The sequence below is a fragment of the Hippocampus zosterae genome, chromosome 1, assembly GCF_025434085.1.
Source record: "Hippocampus zosterae strain Florida chromosome 1, ASM2543408v3, whole genome shotgun sequence".
Taxonomy (NCBI): Eukaryota; Metazoa; Chordata; class Actinopteri; order Syngnathiformes; family Syngnathidae; genus Hippocampus; species Hippocampus zosterae.
Window position 1 is genome coordinate 7,957,226 of NC_067451.1, and position 21,648 is coordinate 7,978,873.

Below are 21,648 nucleotides of genomic sequence, written 5' to 3' on the forward strand. Positions count from 1 at the left end.
CTCCTCTTCTTCGTCTTTCGCCCTGCCCAGTGCAGTGCCCAGTGCGCGCGCGTTCCCCCACGTCCACGCGCAGTTTGCCTGGAGCCTGTTGGCGCTTTTGGAGGATTACGACATGCGTTTGGCGCAGGTTTCAAGAGTTGCCCTGCAGCAGAAGCACACACGGGGATAAAAGAACTCGACCGTTCTGGGAATACTGACTGGACTGAGTTGTCCTCGGCGCCGCGAGGAGGAGGAGAAGGAGGAGGAAGAAGAGGAGGAGGAGGAGGAGGGTGATCTCGCTCCCACAAGGATCCGAGGTCAATGCTGCTGGCTGGAACGACCCCTTCCCCGCACAGGGAGCCATGAACAACAGCGGGTCCGCCAACTTTCTGCTGCTGCCCATCCCCGAATACCCGCTGGCGGACTGCGTGCCCAACAAGACGGTGAAGATCGTGGTGCTGGGCGCCAGCAACGTCGGCAAAACTGGTAAGTGAGCACTCCGGGTTTGATTCCAATGCAAACGTTTGAATGCCCAGCTCGGCTCAAGTGTGACAGGGGAGGGATGATATGAATTCCTTCCTTTAGGATTACTGTTGCCTTATTGCACGGGTGTTCAAAACCCCCCTTCAAATCATCCACCCATCCGTTCTCCAGACACTATCAACTTGGGTCGATTACATTGAAGTCATTCCATTCCGCTACCGCGCTCGTATCTCGAGTCACTCGTTTCTCAAATCACCCGAACCTAAATCCACCAAAATACATATTTTCAGCCTGTTTCTTTCACAAGAACACGGTTAAAAAAACAATCAAACAAACACTGCAATACGCAAGACACCCATTATGTTGTTTTCATGTACTGCATATTATTTCTTTTGTCTAATTAATGGCAGTGTGTTGGGGGGGGGGGGGGAGTCCTGCAAATAACAACCAAGGGGTGATTTGGACACCTCTAGCTTATTTTGATCATAAATGAGCATTTTATTGTCATTTGTGTTGTAAACTCTTGTCAAGTGTCTTTGAGTACTATGAAAAGCACTTTCAAAATAAATGTAGTCTTCCTCGTATTATTATTATTATGATTTTCTTCTAGTATTTAATGGTTTGGACTGGTGATAGTTGCATCATTTTTCCACTTGGGACTTTGAACCTGTTTGTTTGAGACTGTTCCCAAAAAGTCAAATTGCGCCCTAGATAACAACGAAATGGGTGGCACATGGGTCAGCCCGACTTGTTTTCTCAGAACTCGCTCTGGCTTTTTACAGCTCTCATCGTCAGGTTTCTGACAAAACGCTTTATTGGAGACTATGAAGCCAACACAGGTAACCCCCCCCCCCCCGACCCTCAACGTTTCCCCTTCTCTTCCTTGTATTTGAAATGATTGATCCCCTTTCTCCGCTCATGGGCCATGCAGGTGCGCTCTACTCCAGAAAGGTCACCCTGGACGGTGAGGAGGTGTCGCTTCAGATCCAGGACACGCCCTGCGTAGCTCTGCAGGTACGCAGCGGCTGCTTGTCGTCGGGCCATTGCCGTTGGCGGCGCTTACCGGCAACGTTTGGCAGATAAGCTCCTTGCCAGTTTCTGTTTTTGCACCCTTATCTCCAAGCGAGGTCAGGAATGTGTGCGAAGCGACAGGATGCGATATTAGGCTGGGACGCTGTCACTTTAAGGAGAGCGACGTGTTTACAAAGCACGGTCCTCGGAGACGCTTGCTTCCTCCAGCGGCAAGATAACGATTGTTGAGGAAGCCCCTCCTGGTGGCGCGGATGGCGAGCCATCTAACTCTCGTTGCCACCACAAGAATGTCAATTTTTGTAATTCAACTTGCTAAATTTTTGGCTCCTTCCATAAATCCACTTGAATTGCCGTGGAAAGTTTCTGTAATTTTTGCCGCCCTACTTGACACTTGATTATTTGTGCCGCAGGACGACGCCGAAGGCCTCTATTGTCAGGAGCAGATCAACAGGTCAGGCGCCCGCCAGCTCACACGCGTTGTCTTTTCGCACGGTCCGCTTACACGCTTTCAACCGGCAGGTCCATCTACTGGGCCGACGGCTACGTGCTGGTTTTCTCCATCACGGACCACAGTAGCTATCGCACCATCCGCCCACTGTACCAGCACGTCAGACGCATCCACCCGTCGGGAAACATCCCTGTCATCCTGGTCAGTGGCACGTTTTGGATTTCAACCTAGCAAGTGTTGTTTCTACGATTTTTTTTTGTATCGTATTGGCCCGAATATAAGACGGCCCTGATTATAAGACGACCCCCTCTTTGTCAAGACTAAAATTTGATAAAAGACTTTTTGAACACCAAATTCATTTTTACACAGAAAATGTGAGCATTTTTTAAGTGATCTTTTTGAGCTCTCCATCTCCGTACATTACACTCTGTGACACCATATTTCACAGCCGGTTTGCAATTGTTTGAAGACGCTGCCTCATTTATCACCATCATCTTGAAGTTTACATCATAATTTCTCCTCAGCTGCCGGTCCACCTGGCCGATCTTCAACCCACTTTTCTCCAGATCGTCACTACGCTTCTCCATTTTCTGTTATCTCTTCTATTATTTTCTTCTCTTTTCCTTCCTACCGCTATTTTTTATTTTTCTTCTTCGCCCTACCACTATTTTTATTTTTATTCTTCCTGACCCGTTCGCTTTGGCCTGGGGAGTCAAGTTCAGTATTCGCTTCAATGATATCTGGCGCCATCTAGCGTCGTGAATGGGTATAACGTCTAGACCCCGAATATAAGACGACTCCCACTTTTTCAGTCTTATTTCAATGCAAAAAACACCGTCTTATATTTGGGCCAATACGGTACTTACTATTTCATGTATGAAAGGATCAAAGACAAGTTCAGTGTATGGGAATTTGATTTGGATACAACATCCCCTATGAACATGACAATAAACGAGAAGGAATTCCCTTGTGGATAAAGCTGCAGGGCTGCACCCGGGTCTGCTCAAAGTATTCGGAACACTTTCTTCACAGCCCGCCACCGCTCTTTTTTCATGACGTACCTCCCAGACGAGTGGGAGCTATCCTCACTTGCTGCAGGTGAGCCTTTGATAATCCCGCTAATCCGATCCGCCGTGTAATCTGCTACAGATCGGCAACAAGAGTGACCTGCTACGAGCGCGACAAGTGCCGGCAGATGAAGGCGAGACGTTAGCGTCCTCTCTAGGTGGGAACCCGGCGCCCTCCTGTTCATTTTACTTGATGTTGTTGTTCCATTTGACGGAATAAACAAAGTCCACCTGTTGAAATGGTGTGGGGAAAAAAAGGGCTTGGGGTGATTCAAAGTGTGTGTTGAACGTTGACGTGGAATCCCGCCCCTTCCGACAGGGGGCGTTTACTTTGAGGCCTCAGCCAGGGAGAACCATGAGGGCGTCCACACCGCCTTCCTGCAGCTGTGTCATGAGGTGGGCTTCGGTTATTCGACGCCACGCAGGTTGTTGTTGTTGTTTTTTTTTAAATGGGTCACGTGATATCCATGGCACAGGTGTCCCGGGCGTTGGGGGGAGGCAACGGCGAGAAACGACGAGGAGGTCTCCACCTAGCCCGGCCCAAATCTCCCAACATGCAGGAGCTTAAGAGGAGGTTCAGGCAGGTCCTCTCCTCAAAAGTCAAATCAGCAACTGCTCTCTGAAAGCACGGAAGAAGCCACGCCGCCACGGAGGCGATCCCAGGACACCGTTTTCTGTTTTTTATAAAGAGCACAATCTGTCAGCATCAGGCGGCGAGGATCGATGTTCACGTGAACTTTCCAGAAGCTGCTGTCTCGTCTCGGTTTCGGACGAAGCTGTGAGCTCGCGGTCTGCAAGGATGAGAACTTTCTTCAAATGTTCACATTCACTGTCATCTTTTTGACTTGTTGAAAACAAATGAAGCACAATTGTATTTGTTTGGCACGTGTTTTGATTCCGCACATGATGGATTAAAAAAAAAAGAACATCAGCCCAAATGACAACCCTGCGGATGGAAACATTTTCAAAATGGATGAAAAAAAAAAATAGAAGTGACCCTGATCAGATCGTGCTCCGAGGCTGAAGCGGAAAAGTGTCGGGTAACAAAACAAACTACAGTGACAAGTCTGGAATCAAGCTAGTCTTCCACTTTTTGGTTTGGAACGGCCCGCCCAATGAAAACCGTCAACGTCATCCGCTGTCAACTCATCTCATGCAACCCGTACCTCCCAGGAGCACGCACACCAAACAAACAAACTGCTTTTACGGTTCTAAAAAGAAAGGAAGACGTTCGAACAGTGTGTGTGTGTATGTGTGTGTGTTTGTGCGCGCGTGCGCTAACTGCTGTTCTCATGACCTCCTCACAGCCCCCCCAAATTGCCATTTTTCTTCATCTGGAATGTGTCTGGCTTGCTGAGCCTCCTGTTGCAACCCTTCACTGCACACGCTGCACACACGTGACCCCAAACTCGCGACCTTTTTTCCTCCCCCCTTTGACCCCCGAAAGGGCAGCCAGGCTCCAGGAGAAAAATGCGAGGAAAGGCTCAGATAAAAGTCAACCAACTCCGAAGTGGCCTATTGATGAACGTGGAGAACCAGATGTGGATGTGTACTTTGCATTTATTAGAAGGCAGCTAATGTGACATTTATGAGGTCACATTTGGAACGGAGTATTCCTGTAATGTTCCCTTTTTTAGGCCAAGGCATTAAGCGCCCACAACGAAAATCAGGTCTCAATAGCATTCTTTATTTCTGCAGTCTTGCATTTGGTTAAATGCTAATTGTTTCTTGCCCAGAGTCACCCGCTGACATCTGGATTTTAAAAAAAAGATTTTTTTTTACTGACACTTGTCAACTCCTCATTATCTCTCTTGTTAAAGCCTATGCTTAGTACAATATGTACAGCGTCTTCCTCATTGTTGCTGAAAGATGCAGAACAGCCCAACAGAAGACCAACAGCATGCATCTGCTTTGCCACTTGTGGGAAAACACTTCATCAAGAAGCAGTGCGGCTGACATAGGCCAGCTGTGTGTGTGTGTGTGTGTGCCTGTGTGCGTTTTGGAGGAAACAGGATGTGAAGAGGCTAACCAGAGCCCGAGTGAAGGTCATCACAAGGTGTGAGATTCCAACGGGAGAATTTGGGGAAAATGATAAGAAGTTTACGGTTTGTCAATCTATCAGTAGCGACTTTAAAATGTTGGAGACTTGTGGGCGCGTACTTAATGCTGTGTCTATTTTCGCCTTCTCCCGGGGGGGCAACGCATTTCGTCCTGTTCCCACAAGTTCACCATGCGGACTGGGACTTCAAGCTGCCTTGAAGGACAGTGAGCGGTTTTGAATTGGAAAAGGTGGAAAAAGGTAAGTTGGATTTATCGGCAATGATGTCACAGAATGTCCTGGTAAATTTCACGAAAAATCCCGGACGATAAAAATCCTTTGCAGTCATTTATCGTCCACTCTGACCTTGAGATATCCATCAGAAATGAAAAACGGTTACAGTCGAATCTCGTTTTAACGTACCCAGTTGACGTTTTCACCCCTATAACGTCTACATTTCCAAGTCCCGATTTCACGTCACTCATTTCCCATTTGCCGATTTTATAACAAACACAACACGTAAACTTCATTATACCGACCAGATTTTTGTTACAAAATAGTGAAAAGGCCTTCGTGAAGGCTGAAATTGTCTCGCGCTTCAGTCTCCCAGATGAAGCTCGACCGAGACTATGAATTGGCGATGTCAACGATTTCGACAAATCATCCGCAAGGGCAACAAAATCGCGGCAGAGTTCCAGGCCAACAGATTGAAAGATGATCGTAAACGCTTCGGGCTGCGGCACATCCCGAACTGGAGAAGGCCCTTTTCATTTGCTGACAAATTGTTTTCTGAATACTGTATTTGGAATTGACATGTTTAAACTGTATTACATAATCATGTTTTTACATCTATAAATGTTCATACTGGTGGTCGAGTGGTTAGAGCGTTGACCTCACAGTGCAGCGGTACCGGGTTCAATTTCAGCTCCAGCCTCCGATGTGTGGTGTTTGCATGTTCTCCCCGGGCCTGCGTGGGTTTTCTCCGGGTACTCCGGTTTCTTCTCACATTCCAAAAACATGTATGACAGGCTTATTGAACAGTCAAAATACAATTTGAAAGTGCTGCGATTGAGGAGAAGCACGACGACTTCTGTTGATTTTAAATGAATGAAAATGAAATCATTCCGTTGTAGCCCTTACCTATAAAAAATCATTTCTTTCTATATTTTTTCATAAGAGACATTAGACTTAACTGTATTGTTGTGTTCCATAAAACACACAGTAATAACATTTGCTCTTCACTTTAGTTGCAAACGCAGGATATGAGAGCCCCAAAAACACGACCATACTCAATGTATCGTCCTACCTTGTTCCTCTTTTGGCGGTAAGCAAAGCAACATCATGGCGCACTAACACCCCCTACTGATGTTGTCCTTCCACTGCAAGGAAAGTATTGTGAATTGATGTTGTGAAGTTTATTGGCGCCATCTAGCGGCTATGGTCTGTTGGAAGGTAGCGTCAGTCTTTTGCTTGAAATTTAGTCTCTATGTTTGTCACGGGACTTGAGTCCAGAGCATCCGGAGCATTTCGATAGCGGCCTGTCACCGGCGCCGTCGTCCAAGTGCGGCAGCACCAAGACGGTGCCGTCGGCCTCGCTCCTGGACGTGCGCTCCTCCTCGACCGCCATGATGTTCTTCACCAGGCACAAGATGGCCGCGCCGATGTTCGTGTTGTCCTGGGTACGAATGAGATTTCCCAATCACTCATTGCCTACTCCCTCGTGACGATATAGCGGCTTGTACAGTGGATACAAAAAGTCTACACACCCCTCTAAGTTTTGGGGATTCAAAAAACCGGACAAGTCATTTAAAAACTTTTGCCACCATTGTTGTGACCTGTTATATAACCTATGAGACCCGATTGAAATTCTTTGGTGGGTGAAGTAAAAACAAAGTGAAATAATGTTGCAAAAGTGTCCACACCCTTTCGAAGTGGGATTTGGCTATGTTGAGAATTTCCCAATCACATTCAAACGTTTGGGATGTTGGCACACATCTGCCACAATTCAGAGGCCCGATGATGAACCCTGAATAAAGTTCAGATACTGTAGTAGGCTTTCCCTGACTTTTTTTTTTTTTTGCATTTTCTATCCACTGCATATAAGGAACGATACCTTTCGTTCACATGTCCAGCAAAAATCCCAATTTTTGTCAAACGAAGAACAGCTTTGGACTGAGTGGCTTTCCCTGGTGGAAGACCTGAAGTCTTACCTTGGCTGAGGTTTCAAACCAGCCCACAAAGCCGTAATCCCGGGAGAAATTCTCCAGTTTGGGGAGTTTGGGGCACAAACCGAGGCACCGCTGGTCACATTTGTTGGCCAAGAGGACAGCCGGAACCGGCCTCCCGTTGCTTAGGGCAACCTGACAACAACAACAACAACAACATGAGGGAAATGCCTCAAATGTTTTCCTTCTAATTGTTTCACCTTGGAGTCCAGGTCTCCTTTCCACTTGAGGACAGCCTGGAAGGTAGAGATTCGGGTCATGTCGAAGACAACCAGAGCACCGACAGCTTCTTTGTAGTAAACACGGGTCATGTTGCCATATCTCTCCTGTCCTTTGTGTAGGAGAAGGGAGGATGAGAGTCACATTAAGGTCCAAAGAAGACTTCGATCCCATAAGATGATGTGAACATCTTGCGGGCTTATGTCACAGAACCTAATGTGAGCTCTGCAAAGATTCTCACGTCATTTGCATAAAAGGAGACATTAACATCTCATGGAAATAAAGTGCATCTTCGCTTCTATCTGATTGCTACTTTGCAGCAAATCTGATGGAGTGTCGGGACGCAGGCCGAGCAAGTGGCCGTTCAACTTTGGTGCCTAGCAAGGATTTGTTTCGCTTTTGTCAATGATCTAGATGAAAAAAAGTAACAAGACATTAAAATGCTAATGAAATGTATTTTCGTGTTTTGTATTAAAACAAATGTGTTTTTTAATTCTCACTCATGCGAATAAGGCAGAATCATGAAAAGGAGCAGGGAAGAGTATCTTGGGAAAATGCACCTTTTGTTTTGGGTTTGTGTGAATTGTGCACACGAGCCTGCAGTGGATGCTAACGTGCGCCGCATGATGCCAATCTAGCAGTCGCATCAGCACAAATATGCGACACTGTTCTCAAAAAAAAAAAAAAAAAGAAAAAAGTGTGACCATGTTGACTTGCAACATGCGCCATCATGGCCGGACGTGCGCTAGGAGACTTCTGCTTTATGGACTGCCTGCCGCCGCTCAAGCCGAGGCAAAATCATTGTCTGGACTACAGCGGTAGCAGGAGATCGGCATGATTCTTTTGCTTTGACTTGCGAGCAAAAATTTGATATTTGAGTGAAGTGGGGGCTCTACACTCAACAAGCAGCAGTTGGGCAGATAGCGAACAATTTAAAAATGGCTGTTTCATGCCGCTCCCAGTTGAAGTTGACTCAAAGATTTTAAATAAAACAATAACAAAAAAAAACTAAGGTGTTTTACTTTTCGGGTATTTCAAAATACACAAATTTGCATTTGACGAGCTTGATGCTCACACGACACAAAACGCCATAGACAGGCGGATAAATAAGACCGATAGTCACTGTGTTATAACATAACGCAACAGCTATTTAGACATAAAAGGTGCTTATAAAAATATTCACAGGCATGTTCTTTATCGTCTGCAAAAAACAAACAAACTAATACTACTGCAGTTTACTGAGTAACTTAAAGTAGTCGTGAAAGTCTTCTGTTCGTCTTTGTGACTGTATTATACTGCCCCTAGTGGCGAAGTCGCACATAACAAAAGAAGCCAATGAATGTCACACAAGCTGTGTAATTCTTACATTTAATTTAATGTGGTAATTACTCGATGGCGTCTACCAGCACCATTTTATGGAGTGCAATTTTCGCTATTAGAAGCACATTACATTTTTTTGGAGGGAGGTAGGCTGGAACTGACTCACAGCATTTCCATGTAGAACACAGATTTTGATCTCGAAAGTAAATTTGAATTACGAGCTTTGCGACTGTCTAACTTGAACATGGAAATAGAGCTACACGCCTACACAAATTGCAGATGGTGGCTTATCATCCACAGTCTGTGCTGTTTGGATGAAGTCTGTTTTGTTGGAATAGGAAGGTCGGAAAAAGAAGTGGCGTAACGCACCGGCAATGTCCCACAGCTGCAGACGCACCACCGTGGCATGGTCCCACTGGAGCACTTTGAGAGCAAAATCCACGCCAATGGTGGCCCGGTAATGCTGGGAGAACACTTGGTTCACGTAGCGCTTGATGATGGAGGTCTTGCCCACCCCCAGGTCGCCGATGACCAGCACTTTGAGAAGACGCTCCTGCGGCTGCATGGCCGAGGCTCAAATTCCGCCACGTCTCTCTAATGATGTCGCATGTGAGGAGACAGATCACTCACAAAAACACTTTTTCACTTCACCACATGACAAGGGGATTGCCGGTTGAAAAGCGAATAATGTACAATGCTAAATTGACTTCAATCACGCAGTGATCGTCTGATAACCGCGTGCAAGAATCGTATTTCATTCTATTCCAATTCCAGCCCTAACATGTATTGTTTTGAAATGTTGTTTAACTTTTACAGCGAAGACGCGACTTTTGCTTTGTGAAGTAACATCGGAGCTGAAACCAACTCGTGTTCGCCATGCTACTCAGCTAGTCAGTAGTGGGTCGTGATTATCCATCCACCCATCTATTTTCTCATCCGCTTATTCTCACAAGAGTCGCTCCGCAGGCTGCAGCCTACCCCAGCTGTCTTCGGGCAGTGGGCGGGGTACACCCTGAACTGGTTGTCAGCCAAACGCAGGACACACATAGAGGAACAACCATCGGTGCTCACACTCACACCGAGGGACAATTTAGAATGTTCCATTAACCTGCCATGCACGTTTTTGGAATGTGGGAGGAAAGTGGAGTACCCGAAGAAAACCCACGTCGGGACCGGAAGAACATGCGAACTCCATACAGGAAGGCCGGAGCCGGAATCGAACCTGGAGCCTATCGCAGCTGTCTTCGGGCAGTCGGTGGGGGACACCCTGAATCGGTTGCCAATCGATCGCAGGGCACACAGAGACGAACAACCATCATCGCCCACACTCACACCTAAGGACAAGTTAGAGTGTTCAATCAGCCTGCCATGCATGTCTTTGGAATGTGGGAGGAAAGCGGAGTACCCAGAGAAAACCCACACAGGCCCAGGGAGAAAATGCAAACTCCACACAGGGAGGCCGGAGCTGGAATTGAACCCGGTAACCACTGGACTACCGGGTCGCCACTATCTATTATTGATTTTTATTATTTATATTGAGTATTAATTACAACCACAGTAACTTAGGAAACTCCTTGTAAATGTTTAACACTCGGCTATTACTTTTTGTTTCCTTATTTATTTTTGATTTGCGTTGCGAGCCAAAATTTGAGATACGAGTAGGAAGCTTAAGATACGCCACTGGTCAAATGACATGAAAAAAAAATTGTTGAGTTGTAGCTTCAATTCAATGCCCGAGTGTTGTTAGTGACAGTTGTTGTAATGTCTGTGGCTGGAGATGCCGCCCGCCCCAAATGTAACTTTCGGCTTGTCCCAAAATACAGTAATTATAGTTATTAAATTAATTTATTTATCTATACGGTCTCTTCTGTTTTCATCAACGGGTGTGCTGTTTTTCTTGATTCAAATCACATAAAACCAAAACAAGTGTATTTTGGGTATGCTGGAACGCATTCTTTACATTTCAATAGGGAACTATAATTTGATGGACTGTGCAAGTAAATTGGAGTTAATTACGCGCTTGGTCTCGGGAACAAATTCAACTCGTAAGTGAAAGTTGCGTTGTCGTTGCTGTTCGTGTTGTTGAGAGCAAACTTACTTTTATGGTGAGTCTAAGTTGCAAAGCGTCCCGAGTTTCAAGATGAAGAAGAAGCAGCAGCAGAAGAAGCAGCTGAAGTTTCTCCGTGCACCAAATGAAGAAGACAAAATGGAGATGTAATTTTATTATCTATTTAGCCTGCGGTTTATGTGCACGTCCTCTACCACGGCCACGCCCCCTGTCTGTCACGGTCTATGACGTCAATCGTATGTTTAATTCACTCGTGAACTACATATCCCATCAATGTGGGGGGGTTTTCTGGTTCTGCGCAGAAGTCTTGTGCGCACATGGACGGTGAGCTATTTTTGATTTGTTTTCCGTTTTAAATCATTTCCGTCTTTGTGACATACCCACCTTCTGGTCCTATTAGATTAATATATTTCGCGAATTTTTTGTTATTATTTATTTATTTATTTTGGATTCTTCGTGTACTTCGTATTATTTATTTATTTTACGTGTATGACTTCCGCGTTGCGCGTCACGACGGTCTTTTACGGTAGTGGTACTGATGCGGGATGAGTCAGGCGTTATGATGCTGCTATCCATGCCATTCCCCCGACCCGTGGACGCATGACACGCGGATGACTGTGCGGGTTTGCCGTGCGGCCGCCAAGTGAACCTGGACGTTTTAGTGCGCCTGTAGTGTTTTTCTCTTCACCAGCAGCAGCGGGGAGGGTTCACCAGTCCAGCTCTAAACTTCGGGGCCTACACGGCCGCCTCTGTCGTCGCCGCCAGCGGTTCACTCAACTAGGTCTGTGTCATTTCAACAACGTTTTGTGCACTCCGTCGAAAGTGATCTGTTAGAAAGTGAAAGAGAAATTTTGTCGTGCGTGGAATATTATGACCATCGAGTGGGAGGTCGAGACAAGACACAGGTGCACAATTCGCCAAGGGCATCCTCCTATGGAAAGCCAAATGAGCATTTATTCAATATCCTCCCCCTGTTCTTAATTAATTCCTCTACATGCACATGTACTAGTAGGATGACTCTTTTTAGTAACATTATTTTTCTCTGCTCTCTTCCACTACGGCACACTAGTAGAACAACTGCATGTTGCCAGTGAGGCAAAACTGCACTAGTTGGCATTCTGAATGTGTACAACTTGTAGCCCATACAGTTGTGTGTACTCGTGTTCACAAATGTCACGCAGAAGTCAATGGCAGTTAGCGGAAAAACATTTTTTTACTTCTAGTAGCAAAAAATAATAATAATAAATAATTTTTAAAAAAACAAACTTTTTTACTTCTAGTAGCAGGGCGGCCCGGTAGTCCAGTGGTTAGCATGTCGGCTTCACAGTGCAGAGGTACCGGGTTCGATTCCAGCTCCGGCCTCCCTGTGTGGAGTTTGCATGTTCTCCCCGGGCCTGCGTGGGTTTTCTCCGGGTGCCCCAGAGAAAACCCACATTCCAAAAACATGCAAGGCTGGTTGATTGAACACTCTAAATTGTCCCTAGGTGTGAGTGTGTGCGTGGATAGTTGTTCGTCTCTGTGTGCCCTGCGATTGGCTGGCAACCAATTCAGGGTGTCCCCCGCCTACTGCCCGAAGACAGCTGGGATAGGCTCCAGCACCCCCCGTGACCCTAGTGAGGATCAAGCGGCTCGGAAGATGAATACTTCTAGTAGCATGCATAAGTCAACTATTGCAGAGTTTTGTCTTGTAATATGCAGTTGTTCTACGAGTGCGCTGCAGTTCTTCTATTAGTGCCCACAAATCCCATACAGTAGAAGACAGGAGTGAATGAGAAATTATTAGTCTGTGTAGTTGTCCTACTAGTGTGCAGAAATATCATACAGTCATACAAAGCAAAAGTTAGCAGTCATTCAATTACTGCGTCTTACGTGTTAAGTTTTGCAAAGAGCTTTCTAATACTTTGAGAGCTCAGTGCACAAGTAGAATGGCTGTGTAACTAGTAAGGATTATACAGTACCACTCTTGCTGATATTTCTGCACACTAGTAGAATGACTAGTATCATGCCATATCCTCCAATTTATTTGGCATCCTTCAATCAAGTTAAGGCCATCGTTTTACACACACACACACACACACACACACGCACACACGCACACACACACACGCACACACACACACACACACACGCACACACACACACGCTAAGATGAATTCCTGAGAGTGGAATCCCATGTTTGGGAAGGTCACACATTCTCGTGAAAAGGAGGTGGGGCCAGGGATTGGGGGGCACCAATCATCCAAAAAGTATTAAAACTCCCCAAAATCCTTTGAGTGAAAAGCGCAAGAGTGAATTTTTCTCTTGTGTCTGGTGATTGAGTTGACCTGTTGTGCCCCCCCAATAGCAGGCTGCGCAAAGCGCCACTGATTGCTATTATACTCATATTGAAATATTGCACACATCCACAGTAAATCTCTTTCTTCATCTTAGCAAGACGTGTTGAACAAAGTTCTATGCGTCCAACCTTGTGGGAACATTTTGGTGAAGTCCCTTTTAGTTTCCAGTGTGCATTAAGCCATGCGAGCACAAGTTTGGTGTGGACGAATGGAATGAACAAATACTCTGCAAAATACTTTGTAGACCAGAATACATTTCATTCCCTTTAGTTGAGGTGAAATATCCTTCTAGTATCCATGTAGAATAAAGGAGTGCCTTCAGATATGGTGACCCCACCTGCGGGTTTTTCAAGTATCTTTGCTTTGACTTGCAGGCAAAAATGGAACAATTCCTGAAAAAAAAAGTGTCGTCAATCTGTTTGTTGCCATTCCCTGTTGAAGTGTATTCTCAAATTAAACATAAACAATTACAGGTTTTGTGTTCAAAACAGCCACATAGCTTTTTCTTTAGAAAAGTCTATTTAGCTTAATGCTACAAACAATGCAAAACACCATAAATGGGCAAACGCATTGCATCCGTGTCGTGGTGCTCTAGCCCTTCAAGCGATGGCTATTTGAACACAAATGGTGGAGCAACACGTAGATAATACAGCAATACTCAGAGGCATGTATTCTTAATCCTCTGCAGAGAATGATAATTACTCTGGCACACTGAGGATTGTGTGTCTCCGTACGTCTGTATTGTACTGCCCCCAGGTGGCTAAGGTGTGCACACCAGAAGGATCAGCACAATGTCTATTGTACTTCAGTAAAAAAAAATTGTTATTTGTAGCATTCTATTTCAATATGCCATTAGTGTGTATTTGTTCAAACGACAATATTACAGAGTATAATTTTTGTTGTGAAAAACAGCTTTGGATGAATGTTTTTTTTCACTGATTTTGGTGGGAAAGATCATCTGGGATGTGAGCGGTACGAGCATGGATGCGGAACAAACGATGCGCATGTCGAAGCACTTTCAACGTAAGCTGTGGATTTGGCTCATTGCAGTTGTTCTCTTCCCCTTTCTCTTTCTCTCTCTCTCTCTCTCTCTCTCTCTCTCTCTCGCTCACTTTGGGAAACGTCCCTGGCGTCGCAGACAAGTAGACAGAACCGGTCGAGCAACAGTCGAGCAGAGGCGAGTCATGGAAGCCATCTGGCTGTATCAGTTCCGTCTCATCGTGATCGGCGACTCTACGGTGGGCAAGTCGTGTCTCATCCGCCGTTTCACCGAAGGCCGCTTCGCTCAGGTGTCGGACCCCACGGTGGGCGTGGACTTCTTTTCTCGGCTGGTGGAGATCGAGCCGGGCAAGCGGATCAAGCTGCAGATTTGGGACACCGCCGGCCAGGAGCGTTTCAGGTGGGCCCTGTCTGCGTAGATGTCCTTGAAAAAAAACAACAACAATTACTGTCAGAGAAGCGTGACGCAAGAAAGAAAAGTGAGGGTCGAATGATGTGAGGAAAAGTGTACATAACGTCAGGCAAAGCAGTGTTGCAGCCTGGAGGTGTTAAAACAAGAATTACCACCTCAATTGTTTGCTCCAGCAGGAAAACAGGCTCTTATTAATTTAAAACGACACAAACAAACAAAGTCAACAAATAGAAAATGTGCCTACGTACAAATATAGAAATACTTGAGCTGGCCAGAAAAACAACATAAAACAATGTACCATGTTCAGCGTAACACAATATCATACAAAGCAGTTTCCCGAACCTTGACTGAGCCAAGGAACAATTCACATCCGAAAAAAAAAAAGTCAATGCATGAGTTAAATTGTCTTTTGCCATCTAATAGAAGAGAAGTAAATATTTCTATTACAGTATACATCACTGGCATAGATCGATAACGATACGTGGTTTGTAGTCAATAATGGTGCCTGTTGGGAAACTCGTGTGATTTTACGGCTAAGCAGCCATTCGGCAAATGGTGAATATTTGCTTCAATAGGAGCTGCTAGTTGAAGTTGAATGTCCAAATATCTGGTACTCAAAACTCTGAAAATGGCACATGGGATCTTTCAAACAACCAAACGATGTCGCCTTAGCAAGGCTCCAGCTAGCTTAATGCTAAGACGCGATGGAAAATGCCATTGACGGGCTAACGCAGGACCTCGATTCATGGCATTTGCATTCATTTCATTAGGGAAAGATGAATTTTGTGTTTGGAGATACAAGCATGCGGACGGAACAAGTTCAACGTAAAAATGGAACTTGAGCCCCTCAGCAGTGCCATATGAGAAATTGTATCGCCCGTAGGTCCATCACTCGGGCGTACTACCGGAACTCTGTGGGAGGGCTGCTCCTGTTCGACATCACCAACCGCCGCTCCTTCCAGAACGTGCACGAGTGGCTGGAGGAGGCGCGCAGTCACGTGCAGCCGCACAGCATCGTCTTCCTGCTGGTGGGCCACAAATGCGACCTGGACGCTCAGCGGCAGGTGCGTGCCAGCCAACGCTGACCCGCCTCTCGCAACAATGGGGAAGTAGTGCGGCTGAATTACAACTCGCAAAACAACTTGCGTCCTCTACTTACAGTGCATATGAAAAGTCTACACGCCCCTGTTCAGACGGCCGCTTATTATTATTTCAAAACTGACAGCAAGATCCATCACTTTTAAACTGTTTCACCATTTATGTGACCTATAGCTGCATAGAAAAAAATATTGAAAGGTGAATTAAAATAAGGGCGGCCCGGTAGTCCTGTGGTTAGCACGTCGGCTTCACAGTGCAGAGGTACCGGGTTCGATTCCAGCTCCGGCCTCCCTGTGTGGAGTTTGCATGTTCTCCCCGGGCCTGCGTGGGTTTTCTCCGGGTGCTCCGGTTTCCTCCCACATTCCAAAAACATGCATGGCAGGCTGATTGAACACTCTAAATTGTCCCTAGGTGTGAGTGTGAGTGCGAATGGTTGTTCGTCTCTGTGTGCCCTGCGATTGGCTGGCAACCGATTCAGGGTGTCCCCCGCCTACTGCCCGAAGACGGCTGGGATAGGCTCCAGCATCCCCCGCGACCCTAGTGAGGATCAAGCGGTTTGGAAAATGGATGGATGGATGAATTAAAATGAACAACTGAACTGCCACTATCTATAGTGGCCTCTGATTAACCCCGAATAAAGTTCAGCTGTTCTAGTCGGCCTGACCTTGGTTCCATGACTCTGTAACAACCATTTTCCTACCTGTGTTTTGGGGATTTTTGCAACATTTTGAAACCAATGTTGAACCTTTTGGCCACAATTCCAAATGTTTGTATACCAACCCAACGTTGCTCATCACCAAAGATGAATCAGAGTTAGCACAATACCTTCAGGGGGATGCTGTGTGCACACTTCTGCAACCATGTTACCTGAGGTTAAAAAAAAAAAAATCCCCTATCAAATAGCTAAAATTAAAAATGGAGTTACACAAGTTAGAGCTACCATTAATAAAAAAAAACTTTGGTCATTTTTTTTAAATTTCAGGACGCATCATTTGAACAAGGATGAATAGACTTCTTATATTCTCTGTACACAGAAGTATGTAAAAAAAGGACTGATTCGACTCCTTTTTTAAGTTAAAAGTTAAAAAAAAAAGAGAAACTGAAATGCAGTCAAGTAAAAATATTTTTTCCACCCTGTCCCCCTCCAAAAAATATATATATACATAAAATAAAAATAAAATACCCATTTTGATACATTGTACTGGGAAGAAAAGACAATTTCTCTTTTTCCGGGCCAATCTTACAGGTGAGCCGGCAGGAGGCGGAAAGGCTGGCGGGGGTGTACGGCATGCGCTACATCGAGACATCGGCACGCGACGCCATCAACGTGGAGCGCGCCTTCACCGAGCTCACCAAAGATATCTTCGCCCTGGTGCGCTCCGGGGAGATCAGCATCCAGGAGGGCTGGGAGGGCGTCAAGAGCGGCTTCGTCCCCAATGTAGTTCATTCTTCCGAGGAGGTGACCAAGAGTGACCGCCGCTGCATCTGCTGATGGGGGGGGGCCTGCTGGCCGCAAAGAGGCGGACGTCTTTTGCTCATCTGGGGCAAGTCGGCAGAAGGACAACTGAGCGGCGGTGCTCTTTTTTTGGATCATTAGTGGAGAAAGTCGCTTCCCAAATACTAATACAGTACACGCGCTTGTCCAGGCTCCAAGTGGGTCTCCTCCAATATGCAATTCGGTCATGACACACGCAAACTCGATCCACTTGGGATTGTTGTCCCATCTGATTGGGGACTGACTTTCTGCTTGCGTTCACGAAGGACTCCGGGTGGAGCCACACTGCAAACTGGAAAGAGTCGGCAGAGCGTCACACTGAACGTTTCAGGATGTTGCGTTTCCGGGAGGCTAGCAATGCCCTTCCACACGAGACAACCTAGCGATGTTGGTCCAGCTGGCGTTTAGTCAGCCTCCGCCGCCATCCCACCTTTCATGTTTGTAACCTGCTTTCGCCACATCATTCATTATTGGGATGCATCAAAATGAAAATAGCCGGCCAAAACCAAAAGAAAGGATACCTTCAAATTCTACAAGGAAAAATAAATACAGTGATCCCTCGCTATTTCGCGGTTCGTTTATCGCGGATTCGGTGCACCACAGATTTTTTCAAACATATTCATAAAAATAAAATAAAAAATGTCCATATACATAGAGTACAGTACTGTAAACATTATGTTGCTCTATGTGACCCCCTGTTGTTTTGCAGCTTCTCCCATTTTTTTTTTTAACCTGTATATGTTAATTGGTTGCTACTTCGCGGATTTTCATTTATCGCAGGTTCTTTTGGTCCCCATTAACCGTGATAAACGAGGGATTACTGTAAATCTCGCCGCCTACCTTTGCTGACTTCAGTGGGCCTGGAGGCGTGGCCGACCAAGGCGCACCGTGGGCGGCCATGGCGGCATGACGCACCGCTACTTCTGACATGAAACCCCCCCCCCCCCATTTTTTTTTCTTCATATTTTAACTTTACCCTGGGTGGCCCGGTGGTTAGTGCATCAAACTCACAGTGCAGAGGTACCGCGTTCAATTCCAGCTCTGGCCTCCTAGTGTGGCTGGCGTTTCCATGTTCTCCCCGGGCCTGTGTGGGTTTTCTCCGGGTACTCCTGTTTCCTCCCACATTCCAAAAACATACATGGCAGGCTGATTGAATACTCTACATTGGCCCTAGGTGTGAGTGTGAGCGCGGATTGTTGTTCATCTGTGTGTGCCTGCCCTGCGATTGGCTGGCAACCAGTTCAGGGTGTCCCCCGCCTACTGCCCAAAGACGGCTGGGATCAGCTCCAGCTACCCTTGTGAGGATTAAGCGGATCAGAAAATTGGTTGGATGGAATTTTACCTTGAGCTCCAAGGTAATGTGCCCCATGAGATCCAACCAGTCATGTTTCACACTGGTTAGACCTCCCAGATGACAGAACGCTTTCTTTAAAAGTTTTCACCCGCATCATCACAGGCATGTAATTTTGCTAGCCGAGAACTGAAGCTGCACTTTCAGGGCCATTTTCGGTGCATCCCTACTAATGTATCACAAATGAAGTCGCCCTTCGCTGCGCCACGTGGTTAAGCTTTACTATTAGCCCCTTGGCTCTGACTGACATCATCATCGGGAAGTTAACAAGAAAGGTGGACATTGCCATCGCTGCCGGAATGTGTGGTTTGCTGATTCGTATAGTCTCTGAAATAAAACCACTGGCCATGATGTGTGCAAGTCTGTGATTTTTTTTTCCCCCTGGGACACAAGCAGCACAGTCATGTTCAAAATCTTTTATTTGACCTGCTGACATTGTTTTCGACTCCCTTCCCAATCTTGGGACACAGCCTCTCTTCCATGCACTTCTGCTCGTCTTGTATCGGGATACGAGAAATGCGGTCAATACATTCTGCATCGAGTGTCCAGTTGCCCCCCCCCCTCCCCCCACCCAGCCCAATTTTTGACTTTGGGGAAATAATACGTCACGTGCTGAAAGATTCCAAGTGACAAACTTCAGTTCTGTCCGATGGCCCACTGCTGTTCTTTGTGTCCTAATGACAGACAAATAAATAGAGTCCAAAGAAAAAGCACCAAAATAAGTGCGGAAGGAGCAGAAGCACACGATGAGAGTCACCGTGCATGTTTTCGGCATCTGCGTTTCCTCCAGTAATCAACTGAAAAAGTCTCGTTTGTTCATTTGGACCTGAAAATAGACTTGGCCCTCGATCCGTCTCGCATATTGATTGGAGAGAAAAATCATTGGCGGTGGGGTGGGGCGGGCTTCATCTAATCTTAAGACTTGTCTGCTGATTTGAGAAGGCTCTCTCTGCTCCTCCTTTTCACATCCCAGTTGTAGACTCGCGCCATGTCTGAGGTGAGCGGGGGTCAAGGGCCAAAAGGTACACAACTGGCAACAAATACGGAGACACACACACACACACACACACACACACATAGAAGCGTTGCCGACACGTGGAAGGATACTGACTTCGGTGGTGGTGAACTGGTCTCGCAAGAAATCTAGGTCCTCCTCAAGGGTCTCTAAATTGCGAGACGCCGTGCACAGATTCTTCTCCAGCAGGGCCTGAGCGTCATCGATGTCGTACTCCAACATGACGTTTGCCTATGTGGTGGAGTCCGAGCGTACAATTAGCCGAGGTGAGAAGATCACCCGTGTGTGCTCCCCACACGCACGCACTCAGTTGACTTACTCCGAGCCATAAGCACACTTTGTCAGTGGGCGGTACGGAAGCCTTGCAGTAAACGTTGTCGGCCAACATGAAGCGCGTCTCCATGGGCTCTGTGGTCTCCTGGTGACGAGGACAACAAAGTAACGCAAGTTTCAAGACAAGAACGGCCGTCGGAAAAAGTCCAACGCACCTTCTTTTTTTGCATGTGTCGCAGGATTTCTAGCGTCTGTCTGATCTGTGGGATCTGGTTTCTCAACCTGAAAGCCAGCAGAGGATGGAATTACATAAGGAAGCAGGGAAGGAAGGCCGACAGGCCAACGGGCTCGGCCCCTCCCGTTCCGCCTACCTGAGCTTCTTCTGCGACAGGTTGACTTCCATGTATTTGTACTTTTGGTACTGCTCATCAAGCTTCCTCAGAGCAGAGTCCGCCTTCTCATTGCCAGGCAGCTTCATGAACGAGTCGACATCTTCCTGTAAAATTCAACACGGGAGAAGGCAAAACAATGAGCAACTTCATGTGCTTTCTTATTTCTAGGTTCAATTTATTTTTAAAATTGTAGTATTCCATGTTAAAGACGTACAAAGCAATTAAGAGTCTATTTTAGCAGAATAGATTTTTTTTAATTGAAAAGGTATTTCAAAAAGCTCTTTCATGGCATTTAATCGCAAAAACAGACAACACAGTGCAGAAAACAGACAGGCCCAAATTGTCCACATAATTACACTGTAATAGTACGTATTATGCTTTGTGAATACAAATTAACAACAGGTGCTTGTATGCGAAGTACACTGTCTTAACCTAAACTTTACCTCAACTTCAATTAACTTAAACATCGGTGAAGGCTTGCTCGTGGAACCTGCAGACCTGATCGCTAACGCTCAAATCACAGAATTTGTAAAGGTAATTTTGGCTTATTTGGGAGAACCCTTTTTTGGCCCGACTCCCTAAAAAGTGCCTGGGTCTTGTTTTTCCAATTTTCTGCTAAACTATAGTTGTTGGTACATAATTATATGCTGTGCCTTTGAGCAAGGCAACTTAGCTACCTCCGCCAGCTCAAGCATGGAAACCCGCTTCTCGCGTGTGGCATGCAACTCAAATACATCGCTGCATTTCTCGTTGGGGGATTGCAATGGGTATAAAATGATTTGCAATGGGTCCTTGATGATAGAAAGATGCTCATCCCAATACGCGAATTTAAACGTAGCTTACAGGATTTTGGAATTCATTGAGAACGATGGCGGCTGCTGACGCCTGGCCGCACAACGGAACTATAATAACTTCAGTTTCAAACCCGTAAATGGTCTTGCACATACTTTTGAGTTGCATGTTAGCGCGTTAGCTCTGTGTTAGCATGAAGCTCTCAAAACGCTTCCTACAAGCACCGAGAGAGACGACGCTCCACAGCCAATGTGTGGCTCCGCACATGTCACGCGCGAGACGGGCCAGCGTTCACGTACCACGAACACTGCTTCGGGGATACCGAGATGCTTTTTCTTGGATGCCTGCACGGCATTGCTGTCTATGGTGGCCGCCATCGTGGGGTGGGGTAAGGTTCTTTCTTTTTCCCTTCCTTCTACCCTCCCTTCCTTCCACCCTCCTTTCTTTGCTTCGATATGTTACAAGAGGCCTAGCGTGCAGTGGCTCCCTCTAGTAGGCCACTCGTCGCAACTGCACTCACCGTCTCAAACTGTTTACCACCCCAAAACATTTCTTACACCATCACGACTAACGTTTAGATACACTAGAAAAGTGGTCATTAAAAAG

The 21,648-nt window shown here is 46.2% G+C and overlaps 4 protein-coding genes across 6 annotated transcripts; 2 read left to right on the top strand and 2 right to left on the bottom strand.

Moving 5' to 3' along the window:
• rasl11a (RAS-like, family 11, member A) lies at positions 1-3,889 on the top strand. The gene is made up of 8 exons (XM_052061790.1): positions 1-465; positions 1,245-1,301; positions 1,394-1,476; positions 1,905-1,945; positions 2,014-2,143; positions 3,092-3,167; positions 3,329-3,405; positions 3,486-3,889. The coding sequence occupies exons 1-8, from the start codon at positions 342-344 to the stop codon at positions 3,630-3,632; spliced, it is 735 nt and encodes a 244-aa protein (XP_051917750.1). The 5' UTR covers positions 1-341; the 3' UTR covers positions 3,633-3,889.
• A 2,308-nt stretch (positions 3,890-6,197) lies between these two features.
• On the bottom strand, positions 6,198-11,102 carry zgc:162171 (uncharacterized protein LOC565931 homolog). 3 transcript variants are annotated; one of them, XM_052061819.1, is made up of 6 exons: positions 10,910-11,102; positions 10,034-10,145; positions 9,181-9,405; positions 7,473-7,603; positions 7,258-7,407; positions 6,198-6,722 (listed from the first exon to the last, which is right to left on the bottom strand). In XM_052061819.1, the coding sequence occupies exons 3-6, from the start codon at positions 9,374-9,376 to the stop codon at positions 6,525-6,527; spliced, it is 675 nt and encodes a 224-aa protein (XP_051917779.1). In that variant the 5' UTR covers positions 9,377-9,405; positions 10,034-10,145; positions 10,910-11,102; the 3' UTR covers positions 6,198-6,524. The 3 variants fall into 3 exon arrangements, with proteins under 3 accessions (XP_051917779.1, XP_051917769.1, XP_051917760.1); XM_052061809.1 differs by having other exon boundaries at positions 9,626-10,145; XM_052061800.1 differs by lacking the exon at positions 10,034-10,145.
• A 283-nt stretch (positions 11,103-11,385) lies between these two features.
• On the top strand, positions 11,386-18,921 carry LOC127598180 (ras-related protein Rab-39B). Its single transcript, XM_052061832.1, has 4 exons — positions 11,386-11,660; positions 14,354-14,614; positions 15,510-15,690; positions 16,971-18,921. The coding sequence occupies exons 2-4, from the start codon at positions 14,400-14,402 to the stop codon at positions 17,214-17,216; spliced, it is 642 nt and encodes a 213-aa protein (XP_051917792.1). The 5' UTR covers positions 11,386-11,660; positions 14,354-14,399; the 3' UTR covers positions 17,217-18,921.
• Positions 18,922-18,971: 50 nt separating this feature from the next.
• On the bottom strand, positions 18,972-21,510 carry vbp1 (von Hippel-Lindau binding protein 1). The gene is made up of 6 exons (XM_052061900.1): positions 21,342-21,510; positions 20,230-20,354; positions 20,074-20,140; positions 19,905-20,003; positions 19,678-19,816; positions 18,972-19,562 (listed from the first exon to the last, which is right to left on the bottom strand). The coding sequence occupies exons 1-6, from the start codon at positions 21,417-21,419 to the stop codon at positions 19,486-19,488; spliced, it is 585 nt and encodes a 194-aa protein (XP_051917860.1). The 5' UTR covers positions 21,420-21,510; the 3' UTR covers positions 18,972-19,485.
• Positions 21,511-21,648: the final 138 nt, after the last annotated feature.